Here is a 21284-nt window from a genome sequence, read left to right on the forward strand (position 1 = left end):
GCACTTGTATTCTCTTCTTTTCTTAAGACTGCTAAAATGTTGATAATTTCTTGCACATTATTTGTGTGTACATACCAATATATAAATAATAATTCTAAACTTGAGTGTAGTTTTACCTGTCTTGAATGGAATTGATGTAGAGATTGACAAACCAAGTGAGTGAGTATTGATACATGGGATCAATGTTAGGCAAGTCAGCGATGGAGAAGAAAAGAACGCTAGAATGGTTGGCAATAGGACGGTAGCCTGCTCTCGATTCGTTCAATTTCTTTTCTGTTTCCTCAGCAACCTTCTGTTTCTTAGAGATCTCATCAGATAAAACCTATCAATGCAATTAGAGAGCGCACTTACATCACCAAAGAAATCTGCATATTCTTGTGAATACTAAATTAGATATTACTTGTTATTCACTGATAATGTTTTTCATGCAACAAAGCATGTCTATCGAGAATTGGCTTGAACGTTCATTACAGATGTTGCACCATCATTAATTGACACTTAAGCAAAGAAACCTATTGCCTTTCGAGACACAAAGACGCCAATGATTATTACACGTTTCCATTACAGAAATCAGGAGAATTTAGAGAAGATCTACATTTCATCTAATTCACAAAGTACAAAGCCACTTTTATTTCTTTGATAAGGATGACATTAACAGCAGGATGACTTTAAAAATAGACTCACTTTAGATGAGTCTAAGACAAGGATGGCACTTTCATCTTCGAGGATGTTGCCTTCTGAAGATGACAAGGTTTCCAAGATCTTATCTTCAATCTCCTTGAGCTGTTTTTTGTTTGCTGCACTCTGGAGGATCAAAGCCTGTCGTTCCTCCTCTAGCTCAGGTCTAGAGAGGGAAAGAAGATAAGGAGATGTTAAAATACTTCCATCACATATTTATGACTCAATTTTAATAGTGGAAGCATCATGGTGTAGCCGTTATGACTCTCGCCTTGTATTTAGAGGGACATGTGTTCAGAATCCCACCATGGCCTAACCTGAATCTAACACAAATTAAATTTGCATTTCAATCTCATCACATTGTGTGAATATATGAGACCAAAACAAAGACAAGGCAAAAGCAATTTTGTGTCTCGCCCACTTATGAAAATAACCAGAAATATCGTGATTTGCGAGGGCACGCAAGAGAATTATATCGAAACTTCATTGTGAAATGACTGGGATGGAATGACACTTGTCATCAGAGCCTTGGACGTAAACTTTAATGTTGACCTGAATATTACCTTTGACCTTACCATGTGACCTCCGACTGCAGCATAACATGCAGGTCGCCTAAGTACATCTACCATCCAAGCTTTGTTGAAAAGTGACTTACGGTTGCGGAGTTAGGTGTCATAAGAGAGTCTTGCATGTAAACTTTAACGTTGACCTGAAAATGACCTTTGACCTTATCATGTGACCTCCGACTGCAGCATAACATGCAGGTCCCCCAAGTCCATCTACCATCCAAGTTTGGTTGAAAAGCGACTTACGGTTGTGGAGTTAGGTGTCATAAGAGAGTCTTGCATGTAAACTTTAACGTTGACCTGAAAATAACCTTTGACCTTACCATGTGACCTCAGACTGCAGCATAACATGCAGGTCTCCCAAGTCCATCTACCATCCAAGTTTGGTTGAAAAGCGACTTACGGTTGCGGAGTTAGGTGTCATAAGAGAGTCTTGCATGTAAACTTTAACGTTGACCTGAAAATGACCTTTGACCTTACCATGTGACCTCCGACTGCAGCATAACATGCAGGTCCCCCAAGTCCATTTACCAACCAAGTTTGGTTGAAAAACGACATACGGTTGCGGAGTTAGATGTCATAAGAGAGTCCTGCATGTAAACTTTAACGTTGACCTGAAAATGACCTTTGACCTTATCATGTGACCTCCGACTGCAGCATAACATGCAGGTCCCCCAAGTCCATCTACCAACCAAGTTTGGTTGAAAAACGACATACGGTTGCGGAGTTAGGTGTCATAATAGAGTCTTGCATGTTAACTTTAAAGTTGACCTGAAAATGACCTTTGACCTTACCATGTGACCTCAGACTGCAGCATAACATGCAGGTCCCCAAAGTATGAACAATTGCAGAAGTGGTTTATGGTACACCATGTTTTGAGTCCTAGAAGGACTGAGAAAAATGGAAAAGTGGTAGGAGTGAAATGGAGTGGTGAGGGAGTAGAAGACTGGGAAGGAGTATTCTTTTCTGAATTGAGTGTAGTCCTTTATAGGAAATACACCAGAAAAGTTGAGAGGTTTGAGTAGTTGAAGAGATACATGTAAGAGGGCTGGCTCAAGTCTGTAAGTTCTCTTGCAGAACAAGAGAGAAGACTTGACATTTCAGGCTGACTGTCCATCTTCTTTACTTGTCTTTACCACTATTTAATTTTCTTAGTTCTTCTAAGTGTCACTGCATGGTGTACCATAAACCATTCTACAAAATAAAATAAGTATTTAAACATTGACCAAAGTTTGATTTTGCTTTAAAGAGCAATTACTGAAGAGAAGAATGACAACCTCAAGTTCCAATATCATAAACACACACAAACAATTATTACAGGCAACAAAATCTTAGATGAAGACTTGAATTAGTAGCAACGTGTAGTAAAACAGAACCTCCTAAACTATAAGAGAATTAACCTTTACCTTTCTTTAGCAACTACAATTCCAAGGAGTTGATCTTCTAAACCATCCTGGGTAATCATGAAATTGAGAAGTGAGACCTTGACAGAGAGTTCAGGTAGGTAGTGAGGGTTGCGTAGCTTAGTTGTGATGTAGAATCGAAAGTCTTGAGAATACTCTATTACGCTCTCTCCAAGCTTGATGCAATCAACACCTCCTGCATGACATGAAGTTAGTGAAAGAATTCAACTAATATGTTAAGGTTACTGATGTCAGCTTATTTTTGGAATTCTTGACTTCTTATAATTTTCTTTGCTTATCAACAACATATATAATCATCACTCATTTCCCGAAACTTTCTATTACACAACTAAAGTCCATGGAAACAAAGGCTGCTCCATCTTAATATACTCTTAATATACAATCAATGTTATAAAACACATTTTGATGAAATCTGCTGAAAACAGGGCCAAATAGTCATCATCAACCTTCATCTTACAGGTGCATTTGGATAAGATATGAGAATTGCAATGGAAGAACATACCCTGTTTGAAGGTTTGCTTGAGTAACAATGGCTCTAGTGAAGGATCAAGTTCCTCAGCAACATTCTCAAGAACCAAAGGAGTGCCAAACTGTATACAGTTTTCAAGTGTCCTCATATAGTCACCATCAGTCAACTTGATGACAGATAGTTTGTTATCTTTCTCAGAGTTCTTCACCCACTTATTGGCTTGACCTTGTGGATCAATCATAAGGGGCCTGCCAAAAGCAAAAAGGCAAATCTTAGTTTACAAACTGGACAAACAATGAATATACACTTCATCATCATGTAGTCAAAGTACTATGGTTCTATAAATCATTCATTATAAACGCAAGAAAGTCAAATACACTGTACAAACCTCACAAGTCTTATTTCATAACCAGTCATACCATGTAACTAGACACCCTAGGCTTCAAATTCAAGTCAAACCAATCAATGAAGAAGATTTATTTTTGACGAGGTACATGTCCAAAAGGTTAAAATCTGATTTTTCACTGCCTTTTACCTACATGTACAAATGACCGAGATACACGATCCTAAAGAGATGTCAAATTTGCATGAAAACGTATATCTTTTGTAACTTTTTAATGACACTAATAAAAATGTGTTCAGTTGTCTGTAAATGCACCATTTTTTGTATTCTGTCATATTATATAGAGCATATAGACCTAAATCAAACCAGCAAAGAAGATTGCCAACTGGACACCCCTTTATTATGAAAAAACACCCTAAATTGCTTTCACGCGAGTCGCATTAAGGTTTTTTAGTGTATATCACGCGATTCACATATCACAAAACAAGCAATATTTTTGGGAAAAAGGATAATAATTGTGATTTTTTAGACAGATGTCAATTATTTAGGCCTGAATGATTTCTTTTATTTTTAAAACGTTGTTGAATGCTATCAATAACACATTTGTGATAACAATATGTAGTCCCACATATAAACTTTCATGTAAGTAGATGTATCAGAGCATGACTTTAAAATTCCTTAGTTTTAAAGATAAAGGGGGTGCAAATGACCATAAATGTTCTGTTTGAATGAAATTTGGCCCATTTTACTGTATAAAATCATGATAATTTGTTCAATTTGTAGTCCAAAATTATACTTGTCACGCGAGTCACACTCCTGTGTCACACGAGTCACATTTTCAAATGGCAATCAACTCAAAACAATAAGCCAGGCATCATGAATTTTTAAAATCATATTTCCAGATGATTCAAAATACTCTCCAGAAATTTTTTTCAAAATCTGGCAAGTATCTTAGGAAATTACAGACAAGTACAGTAAGGTCAGGAATCGTCAATAGTGTCACGTCACGCGAGTCACAACAAACAATATCTACTACAAACTACAAAAATGACTGTAAATTAAAAAATTTTGTTGGACAATGTGTATTATCAAATAACATTGAAATAAATAGGAAAAACAAGTCAGCAATATACAATTTTCAAGTAATGAATCTTAAGAAGTTGACATTTTGTGTCAATGTCACATGAGTTACAATGGAATGGCTGATAGGTCTTTACATGGACAAAGCATTGATATATTTGCTGCCTGACAAAAGTAATCTCTTTTGTAGCCTAAAAAAGCTATAAATGGATGAGCTCCAAAATTTTGTCAAGGATAGGAGTCTACTCAAATGCATTACTTGCTTTAAAAGTAACCTCCCACCTTTACCAGGAAGATCACTCACCATCGTCTGGCATTGTCAACAATCACACCATTGTCAATTGAGAAGTTGTCTGTAGGGAGACCAGCAATGTTCCAGGCTCTGATCTTGATGGGTTCTCCTAAAGTGTTACTCAACGAAAATTCATTTGAACATGGAATATTCTTCTCCTGTTGCAAACACAGATAAAAACCATAAGAACCATAAAACCCATGGAAAAATAAGTTGCAAATGTAACTATTCTCAAGTACAGTATATTTATGGAAATTACTTTGATCTCTTTTTTTTAATTGAGTAATATTCTTCTAGGGACATTCTGGAGAACAAATACCACAATACTGATAAATATACAGAAAATATTTGTGTAATTAAGTAAGACATTTTAATAAAGACATAAAACACTGGTGCTTTAAGAAATGCGAGGATATTATCAGAGAAATATCTATTCTATGCTTGATTGTGTTCCTAAACAAGGGTAAAGTGGAAACATACCGTGCATTGCTTAGTCCAGTCTGTAGTACAAGCTTGTCTATAGGATGAAGTGAAGGCTCCAAGGTAGGCAATGACACCAGATGATATTAGAACATCACCAATCAAGTTGTCATAAATGCTCTGCAAATTGGCAGCTGCCAATGTCCACCTATATTTTGAAAAGGATTTTTACATTAATCATACAATCACTATTGATACTTGTGGCCCAGTGTGTCTTGGAAATCACTTCTAATCATATCATCCAACACATGCTACTTATAAATGGAACATTTTTCCATAACAAATGTTACTTTTTCAGAGATATAATCATAGAACAATTTACTGAATATTTTTATTTCCCATCATGATGAATTATTTTGCTAACACTAGACTTCAGCAAAAGTACACAAAAAGGAAAATAATTGTGTTAAATTATGATTGTGAAATGACTCCTACCTTTCCTTCTCTCCACCAAGTCCACCAATGAGCTTTTCTGCTCTCTCTAGTTTTTTAGCACAAAGGTCTACTTGCTTCTCCAATTGGTCCTTCTTGTCTGTCATCTCCTGGAACTGATCTTTGAGAGCCTGCAGACGTTCTTCAACGGCCTTCAGCTCAGCTCGTTTGGCTGTTGGATAAAGATAAACATGGTTTTTAACATGGTTTAAATATAACCCTCTATTTGCATCATGAGTCTAATAATTATATTATATTGGATGGCTCAGAATGGAATACCAGAAATATTCCAAGAGTTTGGGAAAATATTCCACGAATGGCAGATGAGTGGAATATATCTGGTATTTCATGAAATAAAGCCATCCAATATAATTATTATCATCTATACACCCCCCCAAAAAAGGGAGAAATATGATTTTAACAAGTCATATCACTTATCACATTATGGCATCATCAGTTTAGGATCAATTTTGGTCATTGACATGCGACTAACATGTAGTTTATTATGACGTCATTGAGCGTAATTGTGATCTATGCTGCGCATCGCATTGCATTCATTGTTGTACACGTTGTATATTTCACGCATTCTCACATGCGCACTAGACTGTTAAATATGGTCTCATACTCAACGGTTAATTTTGTACAGAAACCTATGGGATATTTGTCAGATTTCAGTCATTTTAGGGATACGCTCTGATACTGCACAGGCAATTGATGCAGACCAAAATATGTTTTTAATGTATGGCTAAAACACTCCATATAGATGATAATTTTTATCATTGTATTGTTAGATGATTATGGGGAATAAAAGGAAATAAAAAATTACACAGCATGGAGACAAGACAGAATAGATGAGTATGGCTTTTGCCATGTAGCATTGTTATCCAATAATAACAATACGATTAAGTGCATCAGGGCATAACATTCTTACCATTCAGGATTGACATAGTGGTTGCTAAAGACTCCTCTGCTTCCTTCAGCTTCTCTTTCTTTGGAGCAACAACTTTGGCCACCCTGTCATAGACCTCCATAGCAGTTACCCACTTACACAACCCTTCAGCAGCAGAAGAAGCTTTGGCTACCTTAGCAGGATCAAACTCAGGATTGGTCATGTATTCACTGCGGATCTTCTTCATTGTTGCCACCTATTAATACAATATTGAAAGTTATTTGATATAAGAATCAACAATCATCCTCAATTATCTACCAAAGAATCTAATTTTTAACAACTATCCTTTCATGCAAAGAAAACAAGGTAAGTTAAAATAAATTCTGATCAGATCTAAAGAGTAGCATGTCTTAATCATCCAGCTCAACAAGTTTTCAAAATCCCTAATTTTTTTTTTCATTTAATGCCTATTGCCATGTTTCTTCTCTGTACTCACTGGGATATTGTCCTTGTCATATGTCTTGAGCATGTTGAGGAAGTTCATGTCTCCTACAAGTTTCTTAGAGGGTCCCCAGTAGTCTAGGATCTTTCCACCAGTACCTGCAGGGTCTGCAATCTTCTCAGGTTTGATGTCTTTCATAACACAAACAGCAGCCATCACAAGCTTCACACCAGCAGGGGGGTTCTTCATCGTCTTTACTACAGCAATGTCAGCAGGCTGGCAAAAAAAAACAACAAAAGTATGATCACAATTAATGGAACACTCATAAAGACTGTAAAGGTAATATCAAGTAAATATACCTTTGCATTGAACTATGTTTCACAAACCAATCAATAGTCAGACTTTGTCTCTTTCTGATAAATCACTAACAAAAATACTAACAAGTAAAATAGAAACCAGCAAGTAACAGGTAAATATGGATTTTACTTTTGATGAAAATCAAGTAGCCTTTGACCTTAAATCAATATTAAGGTCCCAGTATAGCATCAATCCTCCAAGTCTGCTAAGAAATGGGAAAATGCTGTAAATGGAAAGACAGACAGACAACATATGACACTGAGAGGGATTCCTTCACCTTTTCCACTTTGGTGACAACAACAATAAAAACTTCATTCTTATTTTTCAAATCTAATATACATACCTTGAGTGTGTTGAGAGCAGCTAGAGCAGCTTCCAATGCTGGGATAGCTTCAGCTAGATCACTCTCACATTCATTCTTGAGAGCTTGAGCAGCAGCAGCTTGCTCATTAGCTGACGCTTCATCACGTTTTACCACCTCACTGGTAGCCATCACTTCTACAGACTCCTTCTCTATCACCTGGAATAAACAAGTGACAGTAAAAAAATTTCAGTAATAACCCTTAGAATATCAAATAATGTAAGGCAACCTTCCATAAGTTGCGCTGAGTGAGACTCAAAAGATATATTCTACTCACAAACATTACTAATATGCCCCTTTCCAAAAATAGAAAGAGATAATTGATGATCTTTCATTTATGGAAAGTCTCTCTCTACTGACTGAAAAAAAGTGTAATTGAAGGCGATACATACCACCCATGCTATCAAAACAACATTATGTGAGGAATGAAAAGAGCACTTTTCCCTGATTTAATGCATCAATGCACTCACCAACACTTTAATTTAATTTCAATTCAATTCATTTTCGTGCACAAGGATATGCTTCTTGCATGTCTCCATTCCAATATCATCATGTGTATTAAGTAATATGAGTATTTGGTGAAAACTGAATTACCATTGTGATGCGATTCCTGAAACATCTGAAAAATATTTCCTGCACATTGCGCTCAAAGCAAACTGAGCAAGCAGTTCCCTCCGCAGGATTTGCAATAGACAGACCAACATAACAATGTATTACTTTTAAGATTTCATGCAAAGGATTTAACAAGTTCTTTATTTTCAGAACTATACTAAGACAATACTGAAAGGACATAGCTCTAAATGATTTTTATTCACAAAGTTAAGAGACAACTAACCTTCATCATTTTCTCATTTTCTTCTGAAGCCACCACAAGCTTGGGTTGTAGTTCTACCAGTTCTACCTGCATCTCACCAACCTGTTTCTCAGCAAATTTGAGTTTCTCAAGACCCACAACGTAACGGCGCTTAGCCTTGGCTGTCTCATCACGTTTCTTACCAAGTAAGGTCTTAAAGGCCGAGATCAGCTCTAGGTATGAGGTTGGTGTCACATAGTTGTGTCGCCCCAAATCAGAAAAGAACCTGAGGAAACAAATAAGACATGCATGATTCAGTATGGAATACAATATTTCTGGACTGCAAAATAGAAAGAGATCATGAATTAGTTCATATGGCATGAATAGCAAGCATATTTATGTACTATCAATATTAACAAGTGGAATGCCTCTGGCCGTCTCACCTGCATCACGCGATTCAATATAGCAGCAGTGCTGATTTTGAAAACTACTATAACTCGCACAAGATGTTCAGTGATACTTGGTTACTCTTATTTCCACGTTTTATGAACTAGACCAATACACTTATAGAGATATGATGGCAATTCAAAAAATACCCCCAACGTGGCCAAAGTTCTTTGACCTTACATGACCTTTGACCTTGATCATGTGACATGAAACTCGCACAGGATGTTCAGTGATACTTGATTACTATTATGTCCAAGTTTTATGAACTAGACCAACACACTTTCAAATTTATGGCTGTAATTCAACAAATACCCCAATTTGGCCAAAGTTCATTGACCCTAAATGACCTTTGACCTTGATCATGTGACCTGAAACTTGCACAGGATGTTCAGTAATACTTGATTACTATTATGTCCAAGTTTCATGAATCAGATCCATAAACTTTCAAAGTTATGATGGTAATTCAACAGATACCCCCAATTCGGCCAAAGTTCATTGACCCTAAATGACCTTTGACCTTGGTCATGTGACGTGAAACTCATGCAGGATGTTCAGTGATACTTGATTAACCTTATGTATAAGTTTCATGAACTAGGTCCATATATTTTCTAAGTTATGATGACATTTCAAAAACTTAACCTTAGGTTAAGATTTTGATGTTGATTCCCCCAACATGGTCTAAGTTCATTGACCCTAAATGACCTTTGACCTTAGTCATGTGACATGAAACTCTGGCAGGATGTTCAGTAATACTTGATTAACCTTATGGCCAAGTTTCATGAACTAGGTCCATATACTTTTTAAGTTATGCTGTCATTTCAAAAACTTAACCTCAGGTTAAGATTTGGTGTTGACGCCGCCGTCGCCGCCGCCGTCGCCGCCGCCGCCGCCGCTGCCGTCGCCGTCGGAAAAGCGGCGCCTATAGTCTCACTCTGCTATGCAGGTGAGACAAAAATACATAGTAAACTATTTATTTATTGTACAATGTAAGTATAAAGAAATCTTTTAGTAAGACATAATTTATCAAGCAGATCTTAATTATGGACTACTAACTTGATATAATAACCACCCCATACCAGAGGTGGCACTATATAAGGTAGGGGAGATGACTACCCACTCTCCATGAGTTTTTCTAAGTAGTGAAACAAAAGGAGAAAAAGGAAGAAAAAAGGGAGAACAAGGAAGAGAGAAGGGAAAAGAGCAAAAAAAGGAGAGGTATGGGCCGTGTAATTAAAAATACCCTATAATTTAATTGAGAAAAATATGATGTTTGTTTTGGGTTATCTTGACACCCCCCCCCCCCCCCCGATTAAAACATCTTGGTGCCACCCAGCAATCTACTAATTAAATATGTCCAATCAATCAATTTTTTGTTTTCTACAATGATTTTTCCATACCAGATTCAATGACTACATACTTTTCTGAAAGGTTTCGAGCACTTGTATGGAAATGCTTGCAGATGTTGACAACACTGCCTCTCTCATCATCCTCCATCTCTACTGTTTCCAGAAATTTGTTGGCTACCCTTTCCAAGGCATCCTCTGGCCATGCCTAAAAATAAAGAAAGGAGAAAATCATAGATGATATTTGATTCTGAATAAATCTTAATATAATAATAAGAAATAAAGTGAAATCATAGGTCTATCAAACTGAGGTGTATTAATGGGTAATCAACCATTGTAATAAAATGATGTGTGATGAGAAAAAAGTTTGAAAGAATTCCAATAAGGAATAAGAAAATCATATCTGTTTAAAATATGAGATCACTGAGGCTATGTAAATCTAAAATTGGTATTTTGGGGAGTAGATTATGACCTTTATCAAAGTAACTTTTTTTCTTTGGGGGATAATCAAAATAATTATAGAATATATAGCATATTGTTTTATACACAGCAAAGTGAAAATACAACACAACTCTACTTTCAATCAATCAGATGCATACAATATTTAATATAGCTCTAAAAAAATGAAAACACTTTACCTGGAACCAGTCGATGGTACAGCAGTTGATGAGGGATGGGAACTGCCTCAGACGATTCCTGAAGGTGTCTCCAATGGGTGAGAAGGCAATGATGATATGGAGATTCTCCCTACAGCGGTTGACAAAGAAGGCAAAGAGAGCCAGTGGACTGAAGTCCGCATTCTTATCACCTGCTTGAGCTGCTGGTCTCACGGCCTGGAAACATTTCAGAAAAGTATCAAAAGATTTTAATATGTTTTTTGTCTACTAACCATGAGAAAACCAGAATCATTGTATATGTATTGAGATGTCTACTTCATACTTCAAGAGGATATACATGTAGATTCATTGCTATTTTATATATCACTTCGTACTATCCTCGTGTTTCATTTTACGTTTTTGGAATACTCTCTTATGACTGCTACCTTTCCCCAATCAATAGGTGTGTCAGTCTCCATCAAGTTAGAGACAATGTACTTAGTTTAATATATCATATTATGGAAATAAAGAAAGCATATTTAGCTCAAATGGGGACAACAATATTGAATTGCCCCAAGCATGATATTGCGTGAATATGTGTGCTGTACAAGTCAAATGTTTTCATTATCCTTACCTCTAACAGTTCTGCCTTTTCATCTGGAGGATAAAGATTAGGCACTTCACCTGCATTGAGAAGGTTATCAATATCTTCCAGGAAAGATTCTTCCTTGATTTGAGTATCTGTGATGAGGAAAGCTGTAGGTTTCCCAAATGCTCCTGCATTCTTCAGAAGATTCTATAAAGAAAAGATAATGGTTGTAAAGATTGGATACTTTGGATTGCACATATCCATACCTGAAGCATTTTTTTCTCACCCCCCCCCCAAATAAAAGGTAAAAAAATCAAACGAAGTATAGCATTGATTTAACAAGCGAAAAAAGAATCATGTCTGAAAAAGTTCAACTCAAATAGAGTGTATTGGCATTACTATCTTATATTTTGTGTTTAGGAATTAAAAAAACATGTTAACAGTTCTGATGAAAACAACTTCCAAATTGATGTGACTTCTCAAATATCTCAAGTGACAACTAATATTAAGTAAACAATACTATTGAAGTAAATAAAGATTTCTGATACGACCACTCCAACCAGCACTTATTTTAAACCAATACAATTCTTATCAATATGAAAAACTGTAATTACTAGAAACTTCTATTCTTATATTTTATCCTTTGAAGGTTTGAATGGAGGTAAGCCTAGTAGAAGAGTTCCACCATTAATGTGAAGTACATGGTGCAAACTGCATCTTTTCAGGAAGTAGGCTTTCTTCTTACCTTGAGATCATCTCTCCATTCATTCATGCCATAACTCTTGGAGATTTCAGGTTGGAAGAGACTGAAGCCAGCCATGTGTGCAGCGAGACGGGTCAATGATTGACGACCACTACCACCTACACCTACCAACATAGCATTGCCTCCTGGCTGCTTCAAGATACGACTAATGCGTGACAAGTGCTCAAGAACATACCTTGGTTTCAATTAGAGAAAAGGAAATAATGGCATGGAGAAAATTATAAGGGTGAGAGCAACAGGGAGAATATATTTGAGATTGAAATGAGATGAAGAAAAAAAGGAAAGTATTGTGGAATATTTTGAATGATTTTGTAACTAAATGTTTTTTTTTTGTAAATCATTATCTTATTGTAGTGTGAAGAAATTTTGTTGAATTCCATTCATAAGAATCTAACAAGTTCTCAATGATGTTTATTTAATGCTGTACACACACTGATTGATACCATGATGCAGTATCCAAAGTCAAATATCTTTGTGAAAATAGCTTTTGTATCATATTTGAATTTCATTATATTTACAAGTTGAGAACATTTATATTTATTGAAAAAAAAACATATCTGATGAATGCATAAAGCAAAATATCAAGCATGATGTTAGAGACATACCTGAAGATAACCAGATTCATTCCGTTCTTATGCATTTGGTTGTATTCATCTAGCTGAAAGTCTACAACCTTGTTGAACTCCTCAAGAGACATCACCTCTTCATACATCTTATCTTCATCATCAGCCTCAGGGTTCATGTAATCACCAAACATAAGAGAACGCATGTTGTCTTGCTTGATACCTCGGTGATCTGGGTCTAGATGCTCAAACACGGCCTCAAAGCTATCCTTGAAAATATCTCTTACAAGAGTTTTGCACAACCTTAGAAAGAGAAAAGATGTGAAAGAAATTAAGAAGGGTGTCATATTGAGTAATAGACTGTGCTTGGATAAGGATTTATATTTCAAGATAATTTGTAATTTTTGAAAAATGACACAAGTACTCACTGGAACAGCCATTCTCTGTCCTGATCATCAATTAGACGATCGTAGAAGACACGGAAGACTTCATGAACCCAGAGTCTGGTGAGCGTCCTCTTGCTCTCTACTGCCTTCTTCTTGATAAGGAGGACACCATTGATGACACGAGCAAAGTCGCGAAGGTTGAAAGTGTAATGAGACTTGGCTGGAGTAGGAAGAAGGTTGTCCATGGCTTGTTTGTAGACTTCCATGGTGCCCTGTACTACCATGGTTCCACTGGTAAACAGCTCTGGTGGAAACTCATTAGCCTTATAAAAAAAAGATTGATCATCATGATAATACAACCAGCATTAAAAAAAAAATCATAAAAAGTATTAGTCAGGGTGTAAACAAATATGATATCCTTATTAGGACCGCTGTTATGACAAAGGACATTCATGAAGGTGGACAAAATAGATATATAGCCATGGATGGTTAAGTCATCATAAGATTGTCGTGCTTGAGAGACAACAACATCATACAAAAATGTTTATGTGAACTCAGTTTTGTTGATCAAATATCTTTTTTTCATCACATGTACAGAAAAGCATTTAGTCAAACTTGAATTGAGAATTTAAATATAAAAGTCCTGTATGGCTTTAAATTTTGCATTCTTTATTTCATCATAAACTGTGGAAGTTGCTATTCATATATGATGCAATTTATCTATGAAGCAGCTAAGCTCCAGATAAAACTTACCTTCATATAATAATTAACAATGGTAGAGAATATTCTCTGCATAGTTTCATCGTTGAAAGGTACAATACCAATGACATTGAAGTGGCGAAGGAATCTAGGTGTGATGGGGTTACGACCTCCACCAGGAGGACCCATGGCAGTCAAGAACTGGATGTCAATCAAACTGATCTTAGTGGTGTCTTTCTTGTCGTACCTTGGTTACAAATGATGGTATAAAACTTGTAGACAGCAAGATAATATTAACAATTTGTCAAATCTGATATTGTCATAGATTGAAGGGCTAACTTAGTATTACACTTCAACACAAAATAGAGTTGTTATACAAGTTAATTTACAATCTAAAGATAAAATATTTAGATTAATTATAATGGAATCATGATGAACCAATTTTTTATATGCGTAACTAATTTCAATCAATATGAAATTCTAGTTTGTGAAAAAGAAATATCCATGTATTTTAATCTTATATCACATCATAAATGTCATCACCTGAAACACAGATATAATATAAATGCTATGTCATTAAGAACAGAAGAGAATAATGCTGTGAACTCACCAGTTCTTGTGGTCAAAGTACTGTCTTAGTAACTCAATAGGAGGTTGAGCACCATACACCTCTCTAGCAGGCATGTTTAAATCATCTACAAAGATGACTGATTTTTTCCCCATTGGTGGTCCAAACACACCCTTACGCCTTTTATCAAGCTTAGACATGATAATGTCCTGGGAAACACAAAGGATTTTAATGATTAGATAGTCAGTCCTTTCAGATTGTCAAGCAATGGACAAACAAGGCACATCATTATATTTGTAAAGAATCTAATGTGTGATGCATGGAGAGTTATTTTGAACTGACTTGTGATATAAACTTAAAATGTGCAAATACATTTTCAGGCATAACAATGAAATTATCAATTTTCTTGAATATCACACAGTACAAATGACATTTGGAGTTTAATTTCCCCCATAAAATCATAAAATTCAATAAAGATCTCTACATGACTATTGCATGGCCATTAAAACAGACGAAGTTAGGTGGTATGTCTACCAATGAACATGACATATTTTCAGGTTTAGGGGAATGGCACTACAGATCTATATTACCTGAGTTTGATTTGCACTTGTCTGAGCTGAGAAATTGATAAACATTGGCACATATTCATCCTTGGGCAGGTTATTCATCAACTTTTCCTTGACATACACGCTTTTACCAGTTCCTGTAGGTCCTACAAACATGATTGCCCTGGAATTAAATAGAAGATAACATGAATATATATATATATATAGTAGATGCACATTCATGTCAAAGGAGTGCTGATGTGTATTTGCCCAGACTGACTTTTCTATAAACAAGAAATGCAGGAACACAATTAAACACAAAATTTATAAAGAACAGAATGCATTAAATCTATCAATAAGACAAGAGAATCTGACTCACCTCTCATGCCTAACTGCAATATCCATAAGATATGTGTAGCGAGCAGTGTCCATGGTAGGAACAATGATCTCTTGGACCTTCTTGCCTTCACCAACTGTTGAATTGCGTATTGTGTCATTCCAATGGGTCCACTTCCCTCTGGCCTTGTACTGAACAGAACAAAAGGTATATTTTGCTCATTTTTTAAAAATCTTTCAGCTTATATGCCTTTTGGCATGAACTTGTTGAGAATGCAATGCTTCTTCATTGTGTGCCATGGGATAACATTAGAGACATAAAAAAAATTGTTTTTACAAGAGGATGAGAAGGATAAAGATTTATACAAATCACTGCAGTAAGAATCAGATTCATAATTTTCTTTGAATAATCAATTCCTTGTATAAACAGACCTCCAGGTGATTGGTGCCTTTTATCACCTCATTACTAAAATATCAATGTATTAGAATCATTGATGATATGAATGATAATATTATTACATACTTGTAAAGCACACATCACATTATCCTCATATGTCTATTATTGCTTCTAAGGGTCTTGGATGTCATCACCCTGGCTTTAGCCAGGCAACCTCTTACAAGGCACAATCATTTCAAGGAATTAATTTCTGCAAATGCTCATTTACCTCAAAGTGTAAAAGAACATTAGTGCTGTGGTGTGACAGGGATTTGGACCTGGTACTTTATGGTGCAAAGTGTGATATTTTAGTTGAGATTTATCCACTGGACCACACCAACTCTATAATATACACCTCTACTTAATATATGAAGAATGATCCATAGATCTATTACCTCAAAGAGATAGTCATAGACCATGCCTTCAGGAGGGAGGGGTACATCCAGTTTTCCAACCTCCCCTGGGATAGGGTGATCTTCTGATTTGCCTGTAATGATATCCCTAAGGTAGGTATCAAACTTTGCACGACCATCGTTGTCTGTTGTACATCCAACTGACCAGATGATTGAGAAGAGAAATGTGTTCTGTCAACAAACAATCACATAAATTATAGTTAGCACTATAACACAAATTCACATTTCATAAAATTCAATGTTTTTGTCATGTGTTTACTTTAAAAAAATGCATTGATAAACTAACTTAAAAAATGAAACATACTCCTTTCACATTAGCCCAAATGACCAAACTTTAAAATTAAGTCAAAAGGCCTTGACTATGTTTACTCCACCTGCTGTATTTTCAGACTATTTGGTCAAATGGAGAGGATATGCATAGAGAATAACAAAAAGGCACACATTAAGCAAATCAAATAATAAATAAATACATGAAATTAAACAAAGCTGACTTAAATTAACCAAAATGCTTACAACGAGCCATGATTTGAGATTCTTTGGGTCACAGTTTGGTAAGTTTTCATCCATGAACATTCTGACTAAGTACATCAGAGAACGAGCCATATTGTTGATGCTGGTTGCAACATATTCCTGAAGAAAAAAGACAGAAGACCAAATATAATGATGAAACAATGAATACAACACCTCCCCCACCCCATCGGGGAATGCTTGTGTGACAAAGAAACAAAGTACATTTCAATTAATATCTGCAATGACAATCATTAAGGGTTAAAAAGCAAGGAAAGAAAATAAATGATCTAATATTGCACTTTAGAAGAGTACATGCTTACTTTGCAGTTTCTCCTGACATAGTCAATACATGGTTCAACAAGCCAGTTGAAGAGAGCCTGAACAAGGGGTAGTTCTTTAAGGAGTTCTTCTGGAAGTTCATTACACCAAGATTTGAAGACAGGTCGCCAACCCAAGTTAGAAGGCTCCAGGTAGATCATACCACAGCGGCTAACAGTGGCAGGCTGTCATTCGGAAAGGAAGAAATTAAAATCAAAAGGAAATCGAAAAATCTTACCTTTAATTGGATCATGCTCATTCATATCAATAAGATTGTGTACAAAAGATTAGGAAAGCTTTGAATTATGAAAGATCTATACATTTTATATATATAACCTGTGTATGAGGTAGGAGAGAGAAAGAGGGCATGATATCCAGTGGTCAGGTTAAACGTTGTTAAATGATCAGCATTATTATGAATTAAATTTGTGAAAACCCTTACACTTACTTAATATTAACCGAAATTTAAACGATATTGAAAATCTCTGTAAAATTTAATATTGACAAGATAAACTTACTGAAGCTTGTGAGAGATCCATTGCTTCAAAGATGAGGCTCATTGGTGGTGACATCTGAATGATTTCTCCACTCATCAGACATAGTTTCTTATTATCATCCAGTACAGTATTCATACTCTCAATCCACAATGTATCGATAGGACCATCAAATATAACCCACTTACGATCAGGAGTGTCTGTCGATGCAAACTCACGGAATGTGTTGGCAACAATTCCATCTGTCCACTGTATGAAAGACATTAAAATGATATTACAACTCTGTTGTGTGTCTTTAGTGATAATTGTATAATAGGTGAGATGGCAGTTGTTTTAGGGATTGAAAAAAAGACAGTAATAATAGAAATGAGTCATTCACCAATATTAAAAAACATCAGAAGTAGGTGATTGAATCAAAATAAAAAATTAAATATAAATTTGCACCTAGACAACACAAATAAACAAAAGTTCACTTTTGAGTACAAATAAGCAATAATATGATCAAGAACTGGTGAAAACATAAAATTTTTTTTTGAATACATTCAAAGGTCCATGCTTGATTCTCATCCCTATTGAAAACCACACTGTGATAGTCAGATACTGACCTCATGAGAAACTGGATCAAACTGACCAAAGAGTTGACCCATGGTGACAGCCTTAGGGTTAACTGTTCGGAAAAGGACCTTCTCCTCTTCATTCAGACCCCTCTCATTCAATAAAGTCAGGACATCAGCTAAGACATGAAGCACCTGGGTCTTGCCGGCAAAAGGCTCCCCAACAAGCATAAAACTAGATCAAAAACAAAACAAAAATTAAATGCTATTATTGGATTCTCAATAATAAAAATCTTCTAAAAAAATCTGAGGATGAAGATGAGACTGGCTTCCAATAAAGCACACTGGTCCCTCAAGCATTATGCTTACTTTATTCGTTCAAATGCGGACGTAAATAATTACCATGTTACTATATAATAGTAACATAACAGTTGAGCCTAAAGCCTTATACTCTGAGCATATTGGAAAAAAAATGACACAATGTCATCATTACATTACCTTCTTTAAAGAAATAACCATGCATTCTGTTATATCCGTATTCAGTACATATCATAAATTCTATATATTTTTCATTTATTAAATGACAAATAATACAGTATTAAGGACTTTTATTTGATTTTTACTTATTTCATAGAATTTGTCTAATTCACAATAATCAATAACAAAAGTTCATTTTTTCATCCTCTATTATTTTATCAGAGTCAACAAAAAATTGAAAAAGGGTTTAAAACCAAGTGTATTTTGATACCGCCAACTTACCCATGCCTGACTATCATCATCTCATATGTCTGGATGAGTTTCTCAAGGAAGTTATCAACTGGTTGAAGGTTACGTTTCTCACAGATCTCATGTACTGCCTCCATGAAGAGTTTATAATCAGCTTTAGGTAATGTGATACCAGGGAAGAGATCTGAGATGATACCTTCAAACAATGGAATGTCATGAGACAAGAACTTGGGCAGGTTCACATCCATGATGGATCGAAGGAGCTGTTCACAAATGATTGAAAAGTTTAAGTAGTTTAATAGGTGACTGATATGATGGTCTTGGCTTATCACAATGACAAAATTACCACTGATTTTTACCCCAAAGCACAGCAGATTAGTCCAAATAGTTTATCTGCAACTGAAGTATAGTTTTTATATTATTGCAACTGGTTCCAAGAGAATAATAAGCAACAGGATCAAGTTGTTATTAAAAGGCATAATATAACCAATATAGGCCTAACTACTATCACATTCTTAACACCTACCAAAATATCTTCATTCTCATCTGGGAATTTGAGTTTGAGATTGCCAGCAGCAGCCAACACAGCTTTGACAGCACGCATGCCATAATCATAATGGAACTGTGAAGAAAGCTGTTCAGAGCAGAGACGGTAGGTTGTAACAATCTTGACTGAGAGGTTCCTCGCATCCACAAAGCCATAGGAATAGAGCATGATCTCTCCAATCATGGCATAATCTGGAACCATCATGGCTACAGTACGGAAAAGAACCTGGGGATGCAATGAAATTTTAAGGGATAAGTTAAAATTTCTTGCATAAAGTAATAGTTTTTAAAACAACTCCCACACAATACAATGATTAAGATTTTTTTCCTTAATTTTAAACCTATGCCTTATTTCATATAAGTAACAATTTTGCCATCAATAACATTTGATATCTCAATAATAAATTTTTTAAGAACGTTCAGTCTTGACAATCCATTTTCATGGTTATAGTGTTGATCACAAGACTAGAAATTTGATGTGTCCAAAGGACACAGATGCCCCTGCTTAATGTGATCAGAAATTCATTCAATATGATTGAACTTAAAATCGTGCAGAAACCAATATGCATATATACAATATAATGAAATTTTTTAGACCTTTGAAACATCTCGCATATATAATGAACTGTGACCTTTGACCTGCGGACTCCGAATTTGAACTTAGCTTGTATTTGTGTGTCATCTACCTACATACCCACATTTTTTTTAATCTGTTGAATATTTCATAAGTTATCATGCGGAAACCAACTCGCATATTTAATGAGCTTTGATCTTTGACCTGTGGAATACGAATTTGAACTGAGCCTGTATGTTGGTGTTATTTACCTACACTCCAAATTTTTTTAAAATCCATTAAATATTTTTCGAGTTATTGCGCGGAAACCAACACGCATATTTAATGAGCTGTGACCTTCTGCGGACTACGAATTCGAACTTAGCCTGTATTTTGGTTTCATCTACCTACACACCAAAATTTTTTTTAATCCATTGAATATTTTTTCGAGTTATTGCGCGGAAACCAACTCGCATATTTAATGAGCTGTGAACTTTGACCTTTTGACCTACGGACTCCGAATTTGGACTTAGCCTGTATTTTGGTGTCATCTACCTACACACCAAATTTTTTTTAAATCCATTAAATATTTGTCGAGTTATTGCGCGGAAACCAACTAGCATATTTAATGAGCTGTGACCTTTGACCTGCGGACTCCAGATTCGAACTTAGCCTGTATTTTGGTGTAATCTATCTTATTGCACGATAACCAAGTGGGGGGGCAGAGGGACAGAAGGACAGGGGCAATGCTTAATGCCCCCTCTGGACTTCGTCTGCGTGGGCATAAAAAGTGAAAAAGATCTTAACATGTCAACAAGCACACCTTAAGATTGTCAGGAAGCTCAGATCGACCAGCATAACCTGGATTCATGGTAATAGCTACAAAGCAGGATGGTTTGAGGACCAGTTCTGTCCCTTCAAAGATGAATGTCTCCTGATGTGTCTGTACAGCCCTTTGTATGCAAAGGATCTGTTGAGCTACCACCGACAACACCTCAAGCTCTATACGGTTGAACTCATCAAAACATGCCCAGGCACCTGAGCTAGCAAGCCCCTTGAAGAACTTGCTCATGGCTAGGTAATCCAGACCATCAGAACAGTTGAAAACCACACACTGCACAGCTAGGGCTTTGGCTAAATCCTTTGTGGTCTCAGTCTTTCCAGTACCAGCTGGACCTTCTGGAGCTCCACCAAGGTTAAGATGGAAAGCACCGACTAGGGTACGGTAGCAGCGATCAGTGAGAGGGGTGATCACCAACCTAAACGAAAGAACAATAGCACATTCAGAAGCAA

The 21284-nt window shown here is 36.0% G+C and overlaps 1 protein-coding gene across 1 annotated transcript in view; it reads right to left on the reverse strand.

Moving 5' to 3' along the window:
- LOC129256715 (dynein axonemal heavy chain 12-like) overlaps window positions 1-21284 on the reverse strand; it is a 67821-nt gene that overhangs the window by 21952 nt on the left and 24585 nt on the right. Inside the window, exons 20-48 of the mRNA XM_054894878.2 lie at window positions 20815-21250; window positions 19419-19664; window positions 18926-19155; window positions 18218-18401; window positions 17637-17861; window positions 17121-17303; window positions 16804-16920; window positions 16273-16461; window positions 15485-15633; window positions 15151-15289; window positions 14603-14769; window positions 14047-14239; window positions 13336-13616; window positions 12950-13210; window positions 12327-12519; window positions 11627-11788; window positions 11035-11229; window positions 10471-10604; window positions 8649-8892; window positions 7796-7972; window positions 7150-7371; window positions 6696-6909; window positions 5768-5936; window positions 5333-5480; window positions 4865-5010; window positions 3171-3385; window positions 2651-2843; window positions 685-844; window positions 117-322 (exon numbers count right to left, since the gene is read on the reverse strand). Coding sequence (XP_054750853.1) covers window positions 117-322; window positions 685-844; window positions 2651-2843; window positions 3171-3385; window positions 4865-5010; window positions 5333-5480; window positions 5768-5936; window positions 6696-6909; window positions 7150-7371; window positions 7796-7972; window positions 8649-8892; window positions 10471-10604; window positions 11035-11229; window positions 11627-11788; window positions 12327-12519; window positions 12950-13210; window positions 13336-13616; window positions 14047-14239; window positions 14603-14769; window positions 15151-15289; window positions 15485-15633; window positions 16273-16461; window positions 16804-16920; window positions 17121-17303; window positions 17637-17861; window positions 18218-18401; window positions 18926-19155; window positions 19419-19664; window positions 20815-21250 — 5778 coding nt within the window. The remainder of the gene's footprint in view (window positions 1-116; window positions 323-684; window positions 845-2650; window positions 2844-3170; window positions 3386-4864; window positions 5011-5332; window positions 5481-5767; window positions 5937-6695; window positions 6910-7149; window positions 7372-7795; window positions 7973-8648; window positions 8893-10470; window positions 10605-11034; window positions 11230-11626; window positions 11789-12326; window positions 12520-12949; window positions 13211-13335; window positions 13617-14046; window positions 14240-14602; window positions 14770-15150; window positions 15290-15484; window positions 15634-16272; window positions 16462-16803; window positions 16921-17120; window positions 17304-17636; window positions 17862-18217; window positions 18402-18925; window positions 19156-19418; window positions 19665-20814; window positions 21251-21284) is intronic.

This window comes from Lytechinus pictus, chromosome 3 (genome assembly GCF_037042905.1).
Source record: "Lytechinus pictus isolate F3 Inbred chromosome 3, Lp3.0, whole genome shotgun sequence".
NCBI classification, from domain to species: Eukaryota; Metazoa; Echinodermata; class Echinoidea; order Temnopleuroida; family Toxopneustidae; genus Lytechinus; species Lytechinus pictus.